Source organism: Aristolochia californica, unplaced genomic scaffold, assembly GCF_029961685.1.
Source record: "Aristolochia californica isolate CCGP_79_NKW_82.1479 unplaced genomic scaffold, dmAriCali1.0.hap1 SCAF_14, whole genome shotgun sequence".
NCBI lineage: Eukaryota > Viridiplantae > Streptophyta > Magnoliopsida > Piperales > Aristolochiaceae > Aristolochia > Aristolochia californica.
The window spans coordinates 7,784,784-7,807,090 of NW_027181815.1; the positions used below are offsets into that span (position 1 = coordinate 7,784,784).

The 22,307-nt window shown below is 39.7% G+C and overlaps 3 protein-coding genes, 1 long non-coding RNA gene and 1 pseudogene across 4 annotated transcripts; 1 reads left to right on the forward strand and 4 right to left on the reverse strand.

Moving 5' to 3' along the window:
- Positions 1–749: 749 nt before the first annotated feature.
- Positions 750–1,574, reverse strand: LOC137950870 (uncharacterized). The gene is made up of 2 exons (XR_011112011.1): positions 1,125–1,574; positions 750–1,012 (listed from the first exon to the last, which is right to left on the reverse strand). It is a non-coding gene; the product is annotated as an uncharacterized lncRNA (long non-coding RNA).
- A 2,965-nt stretch (positions 1,575–4,539) lies between these two features.
- Positions 4,540–6,473, reverse strand: LOC137950702 (3-ketoacyl-CoA synthase 1-like). The gene has a single exon (XM_068797302.1). It carries the CDS (start codon positions 6,393–6,395, stop codon positions 4,965–4,967), a length of 1,431 nt encoding a protein of 476 aa, XP_068653403.1. The 5' UTR covers positions 6,396–6,473; the 3' UTR covers positions 4,540–4,964.
- A 5,656-nt stretch (positions 6,474–12,129) lies between these two features.
- LOC137950405 (DNA polymerase II subunit B3-1-like) lies at positions 12,130–12,914 on the reverse strand. Its single transcript, XM_068796852.1, has one exon. The coding sequence runs from the start codon at positions 12,679–12,681 to the stop codon at positions 12,256–12,258; it is 426 nt and encodes a 141-aa protein (XP_068652953.1). The 5' UTR covers positions 12,682–12,914; the 3' UTR covers positions 12,130–12,255.
- A 139-nt stretch (positions 12,915–13,053) lies between these two features.
- Positions 13,054–15,351, reverse strand: LOC137950404 (violaxanthin de-epoxidase, chloroplastic). The gene is made up of 2 exons (XM_068796850.1): positions 15,063–15,351; positions 13,054–14,672 (listed from the first exon to the last, which is right to left on the reverse strand). The coding sequence occupies exons 1-2, from the start codon at positions 15,072–15,074 to the stop codon at positions 13,386–13,388; spliced, it is 1,299 nt and encodes a 432-aa protein (XP_068652951.1). The 5' UTR covers positions 15,075–15,351; the 3' UTR covers positions 13,054–13,385.
- A 4,189-nt stretch (positions 15,352–19,540) lies between these two features.
- LOC137949917 (nucleosome assembly protein 1;2-like) lies at positions 19,541–21,154 on the forward strand (annotated as a pseudogene).
- The last annotated feature ends 1,153 nt before the right edge of the window (positions 21,155–22,307 follow it).

Here is a 22,307-nt window from a genome sequence, read left to right on the forward strand (position 1 = left end):
AGGAGGCTATGCGATGCCCCTGAACAAATGGAAAACAGCTTTACAGCAGCTTCAAATGACGCATTCGTAACGGATCACCTTTACACCACTTTCAGGTTTACGTCACTATTTGCCCTTCCAGAAGATTCCTTCTCGACCAAACGGTCCTTGGGTACAAGCGGAATCTCGCGTTTTGCAGGCGAAGAGCAACAATTGGAACGAATTGATTCATCACTGTTGAGTCCTTTTGGCAAGATATCAAATGATCTGATGAATAATAGCCTTACCCATCCCTCGAACACGACGAGTCGGTCTTTGAATAGGGTACATGTGACCAGTGACCGAAGCAATGCGAACGCTATCATAGAAGTGCTACAGAGAACCACTTTCCACACTGTTTTGGTCTCATTTTTCGTCCCACATCACATGCTGCATATGTCTTACACATGAACCATCGACTCTTGACGTGCTACCGTATCTTTGGCTGCTCAGAAACTTTTTAGACAATCTGACTCGGAATCCGGAGCTCTAGACTCAGTATATAACCCCTAAAAGGATATGTTTGATCATACTCTCCCTCCACTCATTTTTTTTAATCTAAAAATAGAGGTCAGGCATCAGTGTGTATGAATTGTAGTACTAGATATGTCTGGGCAGGATTAATCTCCTCAATAATAATCAATTTTGTTTTACACTTTCATGTAATTCCATGAGATCAATGCTTCGTTGCTACAGGAAAGGTGATACGACAGTATGGTAGAAAGCATGGATGTGAGAATATCAAAACTATTCAGATATGAAGGGAAAAGAAAATCATCCAAGATTAAATACAGACGAGAAAAAGCAACAATGTGAAAACCCTCCAGATTTTAAGAGATACACAAGCACATATGCAATCAAACAAATAAAAATGACAAGAGAGCCTACCAGTGACTAACAGCAACCCAGAAGGAAGTTGTTTGAGGAAAACAACCTGCTTCCCCATAAATCGTCCACCGAAAGAATCAAAACAATCCCAGGAGTAATGCTTGCCCTAAATCATCAACAATATACAACCAAATAATAACATCAAATAATCATCAATAAAAGAGGAGACAAGGCTAAAACAAAACAAAAAAGGGAATAAAATGCAAAAGTTAAACCACCTGAGCTTGGTGAGCTTGTGCTTCATATTGTTACCTAAAGGCTTCTTCACATCGTCAATCAGGTAATACAGACAAGCCTTTTCCACAGGTTTTGGATCGTGTTTCAAGAAAACGCCGTCGTGTTTAGCCTTAATGGCCCAAAGCCCTCTCTTGTGATACATTTTCGATCTAGAGTACTTGTCGATTCCGCGGATGAGCTCCAGATTCCGACTGCTGACTCTGGGCCTCCGCTCCTTCGGCGCCATGGATTAAACTGCGAGAAAGTACACCCTCCTGGAAGAAGCTACGGAAACGAAGACGTTGAAAAGTGAAGACGCCGAAGAGCGAAGACGAAGATGGCAGAGAAATGGGGACACGGCAAGATCGTTCCGATTTTGTGGTGATTGTTGAGGAAAATCGATTGGGAGAACTCGTGTGGACGCCTCTGCTCTGTGAATGCCCGCCCGAAGAGTCTCGACGAACGCCTCTCTCGACCGGTCCCTACGGATCGCTCGTTTAATTAATCGAGCCGGGTCGCGAGTTTACGTGTCGAACCGCCACTCATTCGAGTTTGACCCATTCAAGGGGATAGTGCACAATGTACGTAGATGGGAGAAGTAGAAAGGAAAGTGAGAGAAAAAGTAAAGTACTTGTTTGTATTAGTATAAGCAATGGAAAGTGCAGTGTAAAGTATTTGTTTATATTAGTGTGAACAATGTAAAATACTTGTTTGTATTACTATAAGCAATGGAAAGTGCAATGTAAAGTACTTGTTTATATTAGTGTGAACAATGTAAAGTACTTGTTTGTGTTAGTGTGCACAATGGAAAATGTGGTGTAAAGTTTAGATAGATTATTTATTAAATAAAATATTTCAATATATCTAACTTTCAGAAAATTAAATTAATATTAGTTAATAAATAAAATATATTAAATATAATAATTAAAAAAATACTTATTTATATTATTAAAATTGTAATCAACTTTTAATTTTGTAATATCTAAATATGAAATAATTATACAAATATCGTACTACATAGTGTACTATACAAACATCGTAATAATAAAAATAAAAATAATACAAATATAACTTAATCACCTTTTTAATATAAAAAATTACATCTGTACATGAAAAAATACAATACAAAAAATATTTAGTGGTATTAAAACATAATAATCAATAATTTCGCCACACTCATTTTCACTGCAAATGAAGTATAAGTACTTATATAGTAAATAGAAGTTACCACAACGAAACTCCTTATTCCCTGTTCAGTCAAGCCAACCATGGACTTACAACCAAGTTATTGCAAATCAGAGACATACCCCCATACATGCTTAACTATGTAAAATATATTGCTTTTATTAAATACTAATAATAATTTTAATAGCTAATGCTCTAAACAAAGACCTACGAGACCAATTAACCATCGATGAATAGGAAGAAATTTTTATCCTACTTTCTTCTGAATCGAGCCGTAGAGGTTACAGAGAGGGAAAGTCGCTGACGGTCGTTAGTACTGGAGACGGCGAGAGGAAGAGAGTCAAGCACCGAGGAGAGGTCGCAGAGGGGGCGATTGAAATTGTTGATGGTCGAGACCCAGGGAGGAGTTGGAGAGGTTGCAGAGAGGGGAGAGATGTCGCTGAAGGTCGTCGGTGCTGGGGACGGCGAGAGGAAGTGAGTCGAGTGCCGGAGACAGGTCACACAAAGGGCGATTGACATCGCCGAAGGTCAGTCACAAGTGAGAGAAATATTTTTTTCTCCAAAACCTTTGTTCGATAGAGCATTCTTTCCCAACAGCCCGAGCCCGATGTAATTGAGGAAGGGAAAGTGAATTCAGAGCTCGCCCCCTCTGAATTCACTTTCCCTCCTATTATTCTTAAAACGGGGGAAAGTGAAATATATTTGTATTTTACTTTCCCCTGTCACTTACTTTGGGCACTAATGGCTTTTGGCTCCTTTTACCCAACGTATTTCACTTACATTGCGCACTAACAGGGCGGTTGTTTCTAATAGCTCAAGTTTGCTCAGTTCAGTTTCAAAATTTCCGATCTCGAGTTAGATGCCACCCTTACCTAGATCTTATTATCTTAGATGGGAGATTAAGTTCAGGGAGAAGTATAACATTACTGGCCAACTAAATCCCAAACCAGAATACCCCGAGGGAGAGTTGGACTTTGACAATATGATAGTTTTCCTGTTCCCAACAGCCTTTTCTGCAATTTCCTGACCCAAAAAAAACAACTTTTAAGCCACCCTTTACTGCCTTTCCCTGTCCTCGACCTCGACAACCTCTCGTGACAATGAGCAGTGCCTACCCTGATACTCTCCGAGAAATATATACATAACCCGCTGATCATCTTCCTAAGCATTTTTCATTAAACATTTTTATTAATTTTGCAGACCCAACGCTGCCACTTGTGTGTACTGATTTCAGAAGCAGAATAGATTGCTTACTGGTTGATTAGATTGGGAATTGGGTGCTGGCTGCTGGTGCGGTGTTTCATAGAGGGAGGGGAAGGAGATTTCTAACTGGTTGATCGGGAATTGGGTGCTGGCCCATGTGTTTTCTTCTTCTTCTCCTTCTTCCTTAAATCTGGGCTTTACAAGCACCTTAACGCTCAGCAATTGATGCAAAGCAAACGCCATTCAAATCAAGCTTTTCATACCCTACAAGAAATTGAATTTTTCATGCTTCATGAATGTAGAGATTGGGGACCATTAATTAGACTTCAAGAAACCAAGTGCCCGTGAAAAGCTGCAGCGTACCATAACAGTGTACGAGTTACATAAACTGCTTTCAATGCGAAATTTGACAAGGAAGAGAGAAAAACTTTTAATTCCATTACCTGCCACGCATAGGGTAGCAACTGCAGCAAGTACTGAGCTTTTCATTTCCACATTTACGTTGGTTTATTGACCTTCAGTTGTTTCCCAGTAAGGCCCCATGTCCACTATAGATTCATGAAACATGAACCAACGTTGTGAAGTCTAGGCAAAGTGGGTGAGGTCCTTTACTTACAAGCCATAATTATGGTCAAATAAATTGGAGAAAAGCATTAGTTTGAGATCACCTTCGTTGTTCTCAATTTTATTTGATGTTAACCTCCCATCAAAGCCACTTCACTAACTTTGGTAAAGAGCTACATCCACCTAAAACAAGGTATAAATGCTTACTTACCTTTGCATTTCATAACCCTAGGAAGTTAATTCCAATTATCTACTTTGAGTACCCAACTACTTGCATTTCAACAATAAGATTATGAGTTCTCTATTCACTGGATGGTCGAACGGGGAGATGTAGAAGACTCATTCGCTTAGGCCGTGTTTGGAACACAAAAAGTGGAGAGAAAAGAAAAAATGTTTTTTTTTTTCTTTGTCTGGAGAAATATAATTTTTTTTTGTTCTTAAGAAAGAAAGAGAAGAAAGTAAAAGTTACCTTCACAAATCACAGAAAACATTTTATTACGTTCACAAATCACAAGAAACATAGCTTCCTTTCCCGAAACAGAAAAGAAAAAATATCCTGTAACGCAGACAAGCTGTAGGACTGTAGGACTATCGGCTCTAAAAAAGACGAAGATAATCGTAAACTCAGTTTTCCATCCCCTCAATCTCTTGCCGATGGAGATGAAATCCTGAAACAAAACCATCAATCATCAAAGTGATCTCATCTTTTCATCTCCTGTTTCAGAGACGAAAAGATCCAAATAAAGATAAAAGAGAGAAGAAGAAAACGGAGATGGTGAATCTGCAATCGGTATTTATTTCTTCACACGCTGTCAAGCTTCTCTCTTTCTATCGTTCTTCGTGAATCCCCCCCGCCCTTTGGGTCTTTAATGTAGAAGGATCGTTTCTTTCTACCACGCTTTCAAAGGGTATCTGTGGATGCAGTCGTTCCAAGGGTTCTCTCCCTCGCTGCGAGAATCCTTCAGTGCCTTCCACACCAGACTACAGACTTTAAAGCCGGTGCCGAAAGCCAGCATCCACATCCTGTCTCCCTTCTCCACGCGCTCTTTTGCCTCAAAGTACGCCAGCTCGTAGAACACCAAGCTGCTCGACGTGTTTCCGAATCGGTGCAGCGTCATCCTAGCTGGTTCCGTCACCTCGTCACTGAGACGCAGAACCTTCCCCACCTGCTCGATCACCGCTTTCCCCCCGGTGTGGACGCACATGTGATCGAATGCCGTGGTGAAGTCGGGTACTTTCGCCTTCGTCTCCCCGCCGGAGATTTTGGAGGAGATTACTGAGTAAGCGTAAGCCAATAGCTGCGAGAGGGGCAGCACTCGTGGTGCCAGGGAGCGAATGTGCGTCCGCAGCCCCTCGGCTGCGACGCGGATGAGATCCTTCGTCAGGGCGACGCCCATGTTACCGTCGGCATCTTCCTCCTGAAAAGCGGCCTTGTAGGAGGCGTCGTTGGCGCCGTGGTGGGTACGTAGGGAGGTCAGGAGCTCCATCTTGGCAGACGAACGCCGGGCTGGATCGTTGGTCATCAAAACGGCAGCGGTTCCCACTCGGAAAATGCAGTTGGTCACGAGCATGGACCGGTTCTCGCCGAAGTACCAGTTCAAGCTGATGCTCTCCGTGATCACCACTAGTGCGTACCGAATTCTCCTGTCCCGACTCAGAAGCTTCGCCGCCAAGTCAATGGACATTACCCCGGAGCTGCAGCCCATTCCACCGAGGTTAAACGTCTGCACATCGGGCTTGAACTTGTAATGGTTAACGATCATGGAAGACAGAGACGGGGCAGGAGAAAACATGCCGCAAGTGGCTATAAGGATATCAATCTGACTTGGGTCAGTCTTGGTTGTCTGCAGAAGGGAGTCGACGGCGGAGAATATCCCTTCTTGGGCTTCCTGAACTGCAGACTTGAGCCTGGCCTCGTAGTCCGTCTGGAAGATGAAAGGGGGAGCGTAGGTCTCGTCCCCCAGCCCAGACTTGAGGTATATCCCCTTCATGAACTCCTCGCTAGCGGTGGTAAACCGGCGGGAGCGGCGGACGAAGTACTGGCCGGCTTCGTAGCTGCATTTGCGATCGAAGTCAGGCTTGAAGCAGGCATAGTCGACAAGGAGAACCGGGTGGCGGCGACGGGACAGGTACAAGAATAGAGAGAGCGCGAGACACCATGCACAAGACAACAGTATAACGGGGTTCTGCGAAACCAGGTGTAAAATGAGATGGTTGAGAGAGGTGTTGGTGGTGGAGAAGAGGAAGCGGAGAAGGATGGTGAGGGCGAACAGGCAGGCGAAGGAAGCCCGAAGGAATTGGATTTGGGTGAGAGACCGCATGGTGCTTGCTGAAAATCACGAGGAGAAAGAAAGGAAGAAAAGAGAAAGAATTATTTGAGTTTTGAAATGAAACAGTCGGGAAAGAAGTAGAATATATAATGCTCCTTCCGCCGGGTTTCGATGGTTTACAGCTTCTCTTCACTACTGTATATGGGAGGCTCAGTGAAAGGGGGGAAATGTTGATTCGGGAATAGAGAAATGAATGAGAGTTGGGAACCGTTGGGAAGTGAGCCATTAAAAGAGAAAAGCAGGCCGAAAGAAAGAAATGAGAATTACTAAACTCCTCGAAGAAGCAACGAGGAATTAACAAGGGAAGGTGGGAAAACAATCTCAAAGAAAATGCACCAGCTGCATCCGTCTGAACATTTCCTCCCAAATCCCAATAGACCATTACACTTTAACTCTCCTCGCACGGATAGTTGGACTCTCGGTCAGCATATTCTGCCTATGGCTAACCTTAGCTGAACCTATGTTCAAGTTGAGCTTGATTTAAATATTACAAACTCGATCTCCAGAGCCCAATAATTTTAACCGAATTCGAGCTAGAGCTTAAACCAAGTTCAAACTCTAACCTACATTTAAATTTTTGTATAAAATACAAGTTAAATAAATTGTATATAAAATTATGTATATATTTTATATAAATTTGGGTATAACCTCTACTTAAAATGAGACATAACCTCTATATATTAACCCTGCATAAAATTATCTATACACTATGTATAAATTTATCAAAAAGCAACAACAAAGGTAGCAGCTACCGAAACGACACCGGGATAAGGGAGTCTGCGACAAAGGCGGCCGATGAGCAGCTATCGACGACGACCATAGCAGCGGACGAGAGGGGCTCGACGACTACAGACGAGGGGAGGAAGAAATCAGAGAAGACAACTCCCAGTCGCGGTCCAGAGCCCTCGTTAAGTTAACGAGCAGGTTCACAATCTTTCGAACTGAACCATGGTTCAGTCAAGATCGGCTCGTTAACTCAAACGAGCCTTATCTGAATCTCGAACTCGATTTGAGATCCAAATAAATCGAATCAAACCGAGACGGAACTGAGCTGAGCTCGAGCCGCTTGCTAACTGGCTCGATTTGATGTCACCCCTACTTCTACCTTAGTTTATACTTTAACTAAACGAGTTTCTATCATACAACATAAAATTCAAACGTTTACCTCCAAACATGGCAATCAAATTCCAAAATTTGAAGAAGAGTATCTTCTATTCAAAAGTTCCTTGATGGAGAAATTACAAACTGACTCTACTAGACCAGATCCGAATTCTTTAAATTCGTCTTTTACCATCAAAAGAGAGAATAGTTCTACCCACTATCCCTACATCTAACGAAATAATTGGTCAATCCTGAAAAGTAGGAAACCGCTAACATAGACGGCTTCAAAGTGGACGGAAGTTTCATATAACATTTTTTTTTTTTTGCTTGTAGTAATTGCACTATAGTTTAATTTGTACTCACGTCAAGGAGAAAATACTAGGTGGGGCTGTGGTTTCTCTTCTCTCCTTGACTCGCAGCAACAATCCCTGCAACACAAATCATCTTCAAATCGATCGAGTTGAACAACTCATAGCATTCGGTTATTCATGCACCCTGATCATATTACAGCAAATTCGAAACTTGTTCGCCCTCTCTCAACCTCTGGACTGATCCCATATTACTTAATAGGATTAGCAAATTCTAGTTCATTTAAAATGGGTTTTACTAGGGAGAGTGAAGGGGACCAGAGTTGCATGTCCTTCACGATTTAAAGAGGTCACTGATATCATCTCATGTAAAAACGCATTGAACAGCTAAACTGTTTAATAGGCCAATTTTGTAGTGCATGATGGGGTGGACGTAGTAAAGAGTGCAACCATATTGGTGAAGAGTTATGATATGCAAAGTCGTCATAGAATTGCAAATCGGTAAGACTTATCATATACATATAATTGGTTCATAATCCAAGCCCCTTGTGTTAATAATTTAGTTATAATCTACCCTCTATATGGCCTGTGCAACCACACATTACCCATCATAGTTAGAGAATGTTCTATCATTTAAAACGAAATTGCTTTCCAACAACCCTTTGGACTTTTTTTCTTTCTTTTTAATTAACTATTGCTAAAATTGGATTTGGATCAATTATAAAATGCTAATGGAAGTTAGAAAAGTAGAATTTTTTTGGCAACTGGTGACTTTAACACATATAGTATTATTCTCATTAACACTCTCCTCGACTTTAGACATAGCACACAAACTATGTACCTTCAATGTGATTGTTTAGAAATAGTCCCTGCAAGCTCACATGTAACTACCATGATTCATAAATGTCCTCACATTTAAAATGGAAATAGCTTTGCAACTACCCATTTGTGCCTTCTTAATTTCTAACTATAATTAAAAATGGGTTTAGATTAATTCCGAAATGGCTAGTCTCTAGGTTAAAAAACGTTCTTTTTTATACTAGCTAATACGTCAGAAGTTGCAATGTTGATACAACACACAAAATTATGCCCTTAACTCATCTTATACTAGGTTAGCCCAACCTAGCATCCATACCCCATTTGGGTCCCATATGACCATAACAATCCACCACACTTTCGTGTCGGTATCCATGAACCCCCGGTCTATGATAGTTTTCACTCCATATTATATAGTTGTTTTTTACCTTTGTGACGGTTTTTACTTTGGCACCAAATAGGCACTTTTCATAAGTCACCCCTAACGTGTATTTTCTATACCAATATTAATCAGGTACAAAACTAATACGATAAAATTTTTAGAGTTGATGAAACACACAAAGCTAGGTCCTTAAACCTTTGTAAAACTAGGTTGGCCTACCTAACCCGATGTCCATACCCCAAGTTGGTCCCAAAATGTTCATAAAATTTTTGTTTACGTAGAATTATTATCACTAACACTCATTTTAGTGTTTAGGTCTAAACATATTGGATGATAAATGTGAGATTCCGAAGGAGAAGAAAGAATCTGTAGAGTTTGTTTGGGCTGTTTCTGCAGTTTACAAACGATGACGTGAAGGAGAAAAGGTCTGGAAATGGCGACCAGGCCGGTGGAGGAACTACCCTTTAATCTAACATCAAGACGATGCCCTGGTTTGGTTCTTAGTTCATGACACCGGCAAACTCAGTAATTCAATGCACCCATCCAAGTTGCTACTTGCATTTACTTTCTGTACTTGAACGCTCGTCAAGGAAGATGACATATTGAAGGAAAAAACTGAGTGAACAGAGGAGACGATGAAACGCAATGAAAGATGAATTGGGTGCATTTACTTCCAAGAGATGCTTTTCCTGTCAATCTAAAAAAAAAAACCATTGGCGTGCCCATAGACACATTAACAACTAATAAGACTTCTTCCCTTGTAACAATTTGCTTTGTTGAATTCCTTATTTGAACTGAACATTCTTTCAAATCTGATGTCGTGAAAGATGGCTCTCCCATATAAGTTTTTAACTTTTGAAATGTTAAGACAGAGTTGACAAATAAATGAAAGAGACAAGTGATGTAGATGAAAGGCCCTACTTGCTCAAGACTGGGAATAAATGAAAGTAAGAGTTGACAAATAATTGTTATTTACTGTCTGTTCTTAAATTTTATCTCACCACGGTTTCGTTTATATCTATAGAGAATTCTCTTCTCTTTTCTTCTACGTTGACATAAACGAGGGCAACTCTAATTTTAAAAAAATGGGAATTACCCATTTGAACCACCATCTACGTCGTCGTCTTTGTTATGACTCTTGGCCATGGCTGAAATAGACTCAGGGCCATCCTGTCATATTAATGAGCGAATCTGACTTGTCGTGGCTATAGGCTGTTCAGTTTTTTCTTGAGAGGACAGGCCAGTCCAGTCTAAATCGCATTTCTGCGAGGGATGAGAATTGAAAAGGTCAGCTTCCCTTGCATGGTTAAGACTTTCAGGCAAACGTCCATGTCCACCGGAGTGAACAGTTTCGTTGAGAGTGAGGCCATGATTTCTTATCGCTTCTTTTGCTCCAATCCTCTTCCGTCAAATCTCTACCAAACTAATCTACTTTACAACCACCGTCTGGGCTCGTTGAGATTTGACTAAACTCAACGAGCGAAGGAGACAAAGCTCTTACGACCAAATTTCAACGTCAAAACGAATTGCTCCTAAAGCCTAATCGTGTTTTTGTTTATTCCGTGCTACCATCTAATCTCAAACCTACGTATGTTAGAGTTTGGTTTAACCTGAATACTTAGAATTTGAACTTAGAGCTCAAAATTTTTAACAGAACTTGAGCTCGAACCATACTCAAATAAAAACTCAACTAAACCGAAGAAGCAACCAAGAGAGCCATGGATTCTCCAAAACCACTCTGTATTTTTCTTCTAATTCATGAGAAGGAGACAATTAATTCTGGGAGGGTCCGTTTGACGAAGGGTTAACATTTGATCGTGCAGAAGAATCCAGGTCTTCGTGTTTGGTACTCAGCGCTCGCGCAATTCAGTGTGGAATTAAAGCGAGGTCTCCTTCCATGGGAGATGTAAGAGAAATATAGCCAAAAGTCAATAGGCGACAGTTGGATCCAGATGGGGATTGGAGTGACGAAGGACTGGTCAAGCAGACAACGACATGGATTTCATCTAAATCTTCATTATCATTTGTACTCTCAGATGACTCAAAATTGGGTTGACTCGATCAGTTTGCACAAGTAGTAGGTCAGTTTCATTCATCCATAATCAAAAGTGATTGATCAGGGGTGGCTGTAACTTGGACCATGCCCACCCGATCCCATTTACACCCGAGTTTGTAATCAATTCTGTAAAAGATATTCTGGCTTTTGTTTTTCAACAACTTTCACTAGTCTTAGTCTGGGTTTTCCCAGAATCTTGATTCCAGTCAATCGATTTGGAAATGTCAAGTTCTTTAACTCGATTACACTCTAATTCTAAAATTAGTTTTTGACAAAGAAGTCCGATTCAATACGAAAAACCATTTGGTGCAAACAGGGTATCTCAACCGTCCGATCAACATCGGACTGCCATAGCTGTTTCACATGTTTCGCACCAAATAAATTTTCATTGTTTGACAAAGAAGATGATTTGCAAGCTTGATTCAAGTAGGAAAAAGTTGCAGCCCAAAATTTTACCCATTTTCACTTGAGATGAATACATTCACTCTGTTTATTTTTCACCTCAGGCCTAAGAGAAGTATTATTTAATTATTCAATTATTTTCTGTTTAATTGGTGAAGAAAAAGACTTAATTTGGATTTATTAAAATATTTGTTAAAGTTCTGTAAATTTGCTTTATATATTATTTTCAACACCATATTCATAGTTTGAATATGAATGTCTTAGTTTCTAACTCGAGCATATATTTTGAAATCACAATTGACAAGTTCATGTTCATCCTCTTCTTTATTTCTTTCATTTTCTATTATGTTTTACCTACTCAATGTTGCTAATTGTCTACTACAATTACTCTGTAAGGTGATTCGCTAAAACAAACCATAGGAGAAGCACTCCAATACAGTATTTGAAGGTGAAGTTTTTATAGGCTAAAATGCAACGTTGTTGTATAAAACTTTTAGGAATTAGTACCAAAGCATTCATTGTAGATGCAACCCAATTGCCCTACAATGTAAATTAGATTTTGTAATTTTTAAGTTTTTTATATCTTTTTCACTGCAATTCCAAACAACATTCCGCTTGCCCTTACATTGATTGATCCATCTACTTGAAAGATACTCTGAATTGCAGATAAATCATTCACAATGATTCGATATAATTTGTTTTAAAATAGAGAGGCAAAAAACACTCTCTGGGCGACAGGGTGCATATACATTCAAATGAAGACAAACAAAAATTCTGAAAGAGAAATTATTCCTGGGCATCACTTGCAGATTTGCGGAAAAAATGATCGATTCGACGAGTACCTGCTGGGAGAGGCTTATCCATAGTCGAAGATTCCGTCTGCGCTGTTGAAGGATGGGAAGATGACTTAGATGGGAGCGGGATGGAGTCGAAGAGAAAATCATTGGTCGGAGGGTGGTTCTTCACGGCGTCCCTGACATGCTCTAGTTTTATAATCTTCCTCTTCTTCTTGACCGCTGCCTCGGCGGATTTTCCGGCAAGGAATTGGAGAAAGAGTTGACTGGAGAGCGTGACAAGGAAAAGCGCTTCGGAGTTCACCTTCCTAATGTCTTTATCGATCTTCACGATTTTCTTTACTCTACCCAGCGGAAATGCGGGAAGGAGAACCTCGACGCTTTCTTCCTCCGTTCCTTTGATGTTCCCTTCCTCCATAGATCCGATGGTCAACAAACAGAAAAGCTCGCTCCTCCTCGAAAGAACTCCGATCAGACGAGAAACGCTTCAAAGAGGAAATGATCGCAGCCTGCGCCGAATCGCGGCTTCTCCCTGTTTCGAAATGTGGATTTCACAGGAGTTCCCGCCAAAACAATCAAAACACCGCAGAGCTCTGTCAGCTTTCCCGCCGAAGTATGGGCCTCAAGGAGTACGAAACCACATCATGGGCTTGGCTATCTTGGGCCTATGAAACAAACTCCCAATGAAGTTATTCAAGTAGCACAAAGTGAAGGAATAAACCGGTAAAAAATTGTTTCATGTTTTAGCTTCCCAAGCCCAACTCCTCTCAGCACCCAAACTCTACAGAAACATGAACAGAGAGAGCCTGCTTCCATAAACTGATAGGAAGAATATTACCTCCATAATAAATTAAAAGCATGATTAGCAATGTAAACCTTCCATTAGAGTAATTTCATCTCCAACAGCTTGGGTGTTTATGCAGTGATTTTAGTTTCTACTCAGCAATAGTAAAGAACTTCATACAAGTATGACTAAAAGGCCAATGCTTTTTAAATCATGTTGTGAGAAATCTGTCCAAGTCAACCTGTTCATATCTGAAATAATGTCTCTCAGGAAGAAGTTGAATCCAGTTATATGGCAAGCAATTCAAAACGCACTGGAGGCATTAAAGATATCTGATTTCAAACTTTGATCTTGTGATGCAAACTTGATCCTTCAGGAATCCCTAAAGATGGGTTAGAGCAACAACTATTGTCAACATCATACAATTCCCACTCCTTAATACCACATTTCTCCAAAGAAGAAATTAACTTTCCTCTTTCTTTCTCAGATGGGTAATTACCAGTTGGACTTACAAGCACTGCCCCAGTATAACTCTGCCCTGCCGCCCGTGCAGCTCCGCTGTAATGAAATAAGCCCCAGCTAAGATCATCACAAACATCAACAATTGTCCAAAACTCCCTCGAAACCACACCATTATCCAATACAGTGAAGTAGAAGGTCCCTGGAATCTTATCTCTCTTGACCCTGTATAGCCTCCTTCTCCATACCATTTTCCCATCAAGTGTTCTAACTTGGAACACTGGCTCATACCAAAAGGAAGCTTTAGCTTTCCCCCTGTAAAACAGTTGGTACTGGCATGGGAACTGATCATATGCAGGGTTTTGGCCTGCAATTACCCGCCAACTCCATTTTAATTTTCCCAACCAACCAACAAAGAGATCCTCAGCAACTTCATGAGTTAAATTCTCTCCTCTGAATAATGACATTGGATGCACATAAGGTTTGGTGGGTATCTCAGCATCCAGTCCAAGACAGTTATTCTTCTGTAATACACACAGAGAAAAGGCCGCTAAATTTGGACTCTCATATGAGGCAATACATCTGTAGTTGCAAACCTGGTCGGTGGGAGCACATTTGTTCAAGCATTGGAGAGCTTTCCTGCAATTAGGATCCAATAGGCAGTTCAGTATCTCTGACCCACAGTTCTTCACCATACAGTTAAGTGTAGAGAATCCTCTAGATCGCAGGTTTTTCAGTATAGGGACAGGTCTTACATAGGCATTGATGATTACCAGCAAACAGAACCTTATATCATCAGAATTATGGCGGTCCCAAGCCTCGGAAACTGTTCGAACCACTTCAGCGGATTCATCTTTTTTATTGCCTTGCAATGTACTAACTAGTTTTCCTACTATGTTTCTCTCTGATCTTGTTTGAAGTGTGGATCCTCCAAGTTTGTTGAGCAGAGTAGTAGATGAATCAAAACACACTACATTAGGGACGTTTTTGCTGTTCATCTCAATCCAATTAATGGAGTCTTGATTACTAACAGCCACAATTACCAGGAGATCCGCACGAACCAATTCTTTTTTGAGATGTTCTACACCAGGTTCGATGGACTGGAGGATCTTATCTCCGAATACATGCATTTCAATTCCTTCATCTACCCATTTGATTCTATTTGCCTGCGGGATGTGAAAGGAAAGAATACTCAGATCACTCAAATGGAATCACAAAGAACAATAAAAATGGAAAATGAAAAAGGTCCCTGAAACCAAACCGCACCAAACCCGAAAAGAAACGCAAAGAACTCAAACATCTCTTTAGTATGATGCACCAGGAAAACTCAAACATAGACAGAACGAAAACGATAACGTTGTAGATGACTAGATGCATGTAGGAATGCCTCAGAGAAAGGAAGAAGACAAGTGTTTCGATTCTAACACAAAATCAAGTGCACCAACATGATCCGACCATCTTCAAACTAAGATAAGAACGCATATTATGCCAAGCCCACATTCATCGTGGATCACTTAAGCTGGAATTAAAACCAAAAAGAGTAAAAAGTCGCTTACAGTGTGAAGCATAACCTCTTCCCACGGCGCTTTCTTTAAAAGGCTCCGACTTCCTTCCCCCACCAGCGCCACAATGTTGACCACAGAAGACACACCTGAGCTCCGTTCTTGCTCTAACACGGCTGATACGTGGTGCAAGCGACGCTCACGGATACCCCTTTTCTGTGAAAGAGACAAAACAGGAAAGTTAACAGTAAAGGTTGCAAGTCGATGACGAAGCCCGCAGACGGAAGTTCCGACAACGCTCCGAAACTGCGGGCTCGGAATTAAGGAGGTTCTTTCCAGAAGTGTGGTTTTGGCAGTCGCCATGACAGGACCTTGAGGAGACGAAGAGGTGAGAAAAATTAAGAATGAAGATATTCCTAGCCGGAGCTTTGAGGCTCTCAATCATATTTTCTCAGCAAACGTCAGCCCATGATTCCGATAACGTCAGCAGGTGTTTCCGGTGTCCTCCACTTTTCTGTACTCCGCGCCACTCAAATCAGGCAATCAACCGTCGCACCGAGTCCACGTTGGCAGCGGGAGGAAAGTAGGACCCACAACTCAATCACGAGAAATCGGGAATCTTCTGATTCAATCCATAAGAAGTCTCGAACTCAAAGAGTCGAAGACTCACCTCCCACCTCCGTGCTCGGCCCTCGGTAAATTAATGAACCGGTTTACAAATTTTCGAACAGAACCATAATTCGATGGCTCTAATTAGCTATGGTCGATGCTAGGGGTGACATCGAGCCGAGTCGAGCCTGAACCTACTTATGTTCAAGTTGAGCTTGATTTAAATATTTTGAGCCGAGCTTCGAGCCGAGCCTTGTCTCGAGCCTAAAATTGTTATTGAGTTCGAGCTCGAGCCTTAACATACATTTAAAACTTTTCAAAAAATATATATCAAATAAAATATATATAAAATTATACATACATTTTACATAAAATTGGGCATGACCTCTACATAAAATTGGGCATAACTTATATATATAATATGTGTATAAGATTGGGCATAACTTCTACTTAAAATTGAGCATAATCTATATATATAATACTTATATAAAATTCGGCATGACCTCTACTTAAAATTGGGCATAATCAATATACATAATACCTGCATAAACACTCCATAAACACTCCATAAAATTGTCTATACATTCCATAAACACTCCATGAAATTGTGTTATACACTCCATAAAATAATCTAAACACTCCATACACTACATAACATTATAAATAAACTCCATACAATAATCAAACACAACAAAATTAAATAAAATATCACTATCAATTTACAATCACCCAAATAAAAACTATAAATTCTTTAAATAAAATCCTATTACTATTACAGACTAACTAGAAAATTACAAGAAATATTTTAATTTTTTCTTAGGAAAGTTAAATGGACCTCTTATTGCCTTTTCTAAGGAAATAAATAAAAATTAATAATTAATCTAATATATTATTATACTTATTGATAAATTTTTAATCACATAAAATGTCAAACACAAATTTGCTATAAAAATTGCCTCATGCTCAAAGAATTATATCATCAACTGTCAAATATTTATTCAAAAATTTTCTATATGGTTTTCTAACCCATCTTGGCAAGAAAATCTTACTTGGAAAATTATATGATTTTTTAAAAAGAATTTATAATTAAAAAAATATTTTGAAAAAATATGAGGCACTAATGGTCCGTATATTTCTATTAAAAATGTCTTTTCAACATTTATTGAAAAAACCACTAATAGTCTCTAGAAACGTATTTCTACTCAAATATCTTTTCAATTTATTTAAGAGCCATGAGGAAGGGACAAATAATTTTTTTTTCCTTGTTTATGATCTCGCACGTAGGGGTGACTTTGAATAAATTATATATAAAATTATGCATATATTTTAAAAAAATATAATGATAGGGGAGGTTCAGGATTGAATTTCAATAATGGATTAAAATGCACCAATATTAATATTTTTTACTCCAATTGTTGTCTAGTTTGTTTTGTAATTTTTGAATCTGGCCATAATTTATTATGGCCTCCTTAGTGCCCCTAGATAAAAATTTATATTATAGGAAAAACTAAAAATATTTTTCCTATGATACATATTCCCAAAAAACCTTTAAATAAAATCTTATTACTATCAGTGACTTATTAGAAAATTACAAGAAATATTTTAAAATTTTCTTAGGAAAGTTAAATGGACCTTTTATTGTCTCTTATAGGGAAATAAATAAAAATTAATAATCAATCTAATATATTATTATAGTTATCGATAAATTTTTAATTAAATAAAATATCAACACAAAATTGCAATGAAAATTGCTTCATGCTAAAAGTATTACAACATCAATTGTTAAATACTTATTCAAACAAAATTTTATACAGTTTTCTACCCCATCTTGGTACGAAAAATCTTACTTAGAAAATTATATGATTTTTAATAAAAAATTTCAATTAGAAAATATTTAAAAAAACACGAGACACTAATAGTTTATAGAAAATTATTTCTATAAAATTTATTTTTAATTTTTTTCAAAGGAAAAAGTTTTTTTATTTTTATTTTATGATCACGTGCGAGATCATCTTCTTGCGAGGAAGGGGGAGATTATTTCTCCCCTGTTCTGGTTTTCCGTCGAGACGACGCGGAGGGAAGGGGATTACGGCGTCGGGGAGGACCTATCGTCGGGGATGACGGCCATGACAGGGTCGGCGGTGACGGAAGTGGCGGCGACGGCGAGGAGAGGAAGAAATCAAACGGACGGCCACAGAGGCGGCCAGCGAGCAGCTGCAACGGCGGTATAGACACCGGCGAACAGCTACGACGGTGGTAGAGGCGGCGACAACGACCGATGGGAGGGGTCGGCGGTGACGAGGGGGGAGGAAAAAAATTTCCCCCCCTCACTCTCGCTCCCGCTCCCGCTCCCGCTCGCTCGCTCGCTCGCGATCCGTTACCGATTCATACCGATCCGACTCATTTCGAGCCGACTCACAAGTCGACAAACCGAACCTAGCTTCGGTAGAACTCGGCTCGTTAAGGTAAACGAGCCGATTTCGGTGCTCGAGCTTGGTTCGAACTTGATAGATGACAAATCAAACCGAACCAAACTGAGTAGGCTCGCGAACCGGCTAGGTCCGAAGCCTCCCCTGGTCGATGCCACCCCGGGCTGGCTGTATATCCCTCTACCCGATGACTCTTGGCGGGCTATCTCGTATAAAACGCGAAATTCTGCCGCGAGTCTGTAGATGATGGATGGCGAGTTGGCGGGGAGTTTCGGTTTTAGCTTTCGTAAACACTAATAACAGGGGCTTATCGGTAATTAGACTAAAAGCCGCCTAAAGGGGGTAGATAAAAGGGCAATAAAGTAATAAGAAAACAAGTTCGATAAGCGGGAGAAAGAAGTTTAAAGGTCCCTGTGGCTTCTTTGCCATCTATCTGACAGGTCATTTCCAATCCTCTGCGGGGTTTTGAATCATTTCTTTCTTCTCTCGCTTCCCTTTCTCCACCAAATCCGAGCAACACTTTCTCCCAACGACGGAATTGGTCCCGAAATTGCAGAATCTGTGATGCAGGCACGTCTTTCAGTTCCTCCATTTTTTTTGTTCATCTTTTAGTTTTTTTTTTTTTTTTTTTTTTTTTTGTCTAGACTTGGTGTTTTAGTGTTTGTCATTAATTTCGTTGTTTTTTGCATTGGCTTCTCTCTCATTTACGCTAGTCTTTTAGCCTTTATATCCTCTTTCAGTGCATGCGCACAATTTTTCTTGGATAACTTGTTCTTTTGTGACCTGTTCTCATTTGCAATTTCCTGTTGCTTTTGATTTACCTGCCCGTTTGGAAATTGCACGTTTCTGTATTTCATATTTTCGTCTCTTCCTTTTTGCAATTTTTTTTATTCCCCTGTCCGTTTCAAGATTGCACGTTTCTGTATTTCATAGTTTCATCTATTCCTTTTTGCAATTTCTGTTCATCGTTCTTTTTAGTTTCTTCCTTTTTTTTTTTATCCGGCTACATTATCCGTGCGGAATTTCTTGTTGGTTTTGATCCCCCTTCCCGTTTCTCTTGGCTTCATTTAATCTTGGTTCGAAGTTGCGCGTTTTTGTATCTCATCTCTTCCTTTTTGCCATTTCATTTTCATCTTTCTTTTTATTTTCTTCCTTTTTTTTTTATCCGGCTACATTATACTTGCAGAATTTCTTGTTGGTTTTGATTCCCCTGCCCGTTTCTTTCTTGGCTTCATTTAATCTTGGTTCGAAGTTGCGCGTTTTTGTATTTCATCTCTTCCTTTTTGCCATTTCATTTTCATCTTTCTTTTGATTTTCTTCCTTTTTTTAATCCGTGCGGAATTTCTTTTTGGTTTTGATTTCCTTGCCCGTTTCTTGGCTTCATTTAATCTTGGTTCGAAGTTGCATGTTGTTGTATTTCATCTCTTCCTTTTTGCCTTTTCATTTTCATCTTTCTTATTTTCTTCATTATAAGCTCGTGCAAGGAATTGTATGAGATGGTTCAGCCACGTCTGATGGAGAATGACCACTGAGAAGGTTCTTTTTTTCCCTCTTTTGAAAAGCATAAGAGAGGACTAGGGACCGCGCTCGACATGTCAGGCTTTTGCAAGGAGTGGTTGATTTTCCCGTTGAAGGTTCTTCGGATCCTTTTATAAGCAAGGGAACGAATTCGACATGTCTGATCTTGGTGCTGGTCTTAGTGCCGAGGACAGGGAAGGACTCGTCAATGCGTTAAAGAATAAGCTACAGCGTCTTGCGGGACAACACTCGGATGTTCTCGAGACCCTAACCCCTAAATTCAGAAAGCGTGTTGAAGTTCTTCGTGACATTCAGAAACAACATGATGAACTTGAGACAAAAATTTTTGAGGAGAGAGCAGCTCTTGAAGCCAAGTACCAGAAACTTTATGAACCATTATATACAAAGAGGTATGAGATTGTAAATGCAGTTGTGGAAATTGAAGAATCTACAGAAGCCACTGAGGAAGCTTCTGGAGAGGAAAATGCAGTTGAAGAGAAAGGTGTTCCAAATTTCTGGCTTACGGCAATGAAAACTAATGAAGTGCTTGCAGAGGAGATTCAAGAACGTGATGAAGGGGCTCTTAAATATTTGAAAGACATCAAGTGGTCGAGGATTGATAATCCCAAGGGCTTCAAGCTGGAGTTCTTTTTTTATCCCAATCCATATTTTACAAACACTGTCTTGGTCAAAACTTATCACATGATTGATGAGGATGAACCTATTTTAGAGAAAGCAACAGGAACAGAGATTCAGTGGGTTCCAGGGAAGAGCTTGAACAAAGAACACCAAACCCATCACGAAAACGGAAAAATGTGAAAGTTTCTTTAATTTCTTTAGTCCTCCACAAATCCCTGATGATGATGATGATATTGATGAAGAGACTGCTGAACAGCTTCAGAATCAAATGGAGCAAGGTTATGATATTGGATCTACCATCAGAGACTGCTGAACAGCTTCAGAATCAAATGGAGCAAGATTATGATATTGGATCTACCATCAGAGACAAAATTATCCCACATGCTGTTTCATGGTTTACGGGAGAGGCTGTACAGAGTGATGAGTTTGATGACATAGAGGGAGATGAGGATGATGACGATGAAGATGTTGATGAAGATGAGGACGAAGATGAGGAGGAGGATGATGATGAAGATGAGGATGAAGAAGAGGATGATGAAGTTGAAGAGGACACTGCTGCCAAGAACAGGCCAAAGAAGGTATCTGCTGGACGAAAGAAGAGCGGAGTACCCCACGGGGAAGGTCAAGAGAGGCCTCCAGAGTGCAAGCAGCAGTAGAGCATTAAAGTGAGACAATGGTCCATGTGGTGGTGAAGAGGGCACGGTGTGGAGGCTTCTGTGTGTGGCCCTGCGTTAGCCCTGTTCGGGGCTCAATTTGAGTATCAACAGGATTGAGGGTGGGACGATTAGAGTTTTTGTGATTTATTTTTTATCCTTAGTAAGTTGTGATGTGGTCCTTTTCATTTCGGTTTTGGTTAGATGGGTGTATGAGGTCGTAGAGATGGTTTCTGGGAGAGTTTTTGAAGGTGGTTTCTCTTTGAAAAGAAAAAGGTCATGAATTCTCTCTCTCGTCTGTCCATGTTTTATATTAAAATTGCTCTCTGCTTTGTCCAGTGTAGTTATCTGATAGTATGTAGCATTATTTATGCGTATATGTAGCTGGGGGAGGTATAAATATACATTATACATATTATTTTCAAGGAATTTCTGTGGCTAATCAGTTTACCAACAATGTGGATTTGTGTGGTTGTTGACCACTGATAACTGACTGAAGGAAAAGAGTGCACATATAAAAAAAAAAAAAATGTTCGAGCCTTTTAGCCTAATGGTTTCAACACCTTTTACTGTGGAAAAGTTAGTGCCTTACCTACATCTTTGCCTTGTGATTCTTCACCATCTTTATTTTTAATAAATGTTCCATTCATTTAAACTCTATAATTCATTCGTTTAAACTCTAAAAATTATATGTTACTTTTTTTCTTTTTATCTGATGAACTGTTTAAAACCATCAAGTGGTCCGAATCATTGAATCGTATTACAACCATCTACCTTCTCTAGTTGGGTTCTTAAAAGAGTTGGGAATTACATGCTCTCGATAAAAATAAATGGACACAACTGAACTACAAACTTGGGAACTCTGGTTCTGGTGCTTGTTTTCCATTGGTTATCAATCTGCTTGGTGATAGATCCTACTCATTCAGAGGTGTTGGTACTAGCAACCAATCCAAACTAAAGATATTACATACACCATTGTTCGGCTGTCCTTAACAAGAAGGTGACATTTAAGAATATTGAGATGGAGACATAGAACATTAGGGGGAACAAAATTGGAGATGGATTGAACATGTTAGAAAACATTTAAGAGTTGTATCAACAAATGAGAAAACATTGTATGTGATAAGACGTGTCTGATGGAGGCCTATTAATATCCTCTTAGAAGTTTTTGTCAACGTGCATTCCTTGGAACTGCAAAAAATAAGGAAGGGTTAAATGACATGGATTACAGTGGATGTGAAAGACTTGAAGAAGGTTTGTTATTTAAATTCAACAGAAGCTGTAGTATCCATTCAAGTTTGTCTCAAGCAGTTAAACTTGGTTGGTAGTCTCTTTAATTGTTTAAATGAATGAGGTAACAAATTCTGTTGGGTTTAGCGAGTCATCTTTAGTTTTCTGTTCGAATTACGCTTTTGGTTAACATTTTTTAATAATGTCCATTTAGTCTTCTA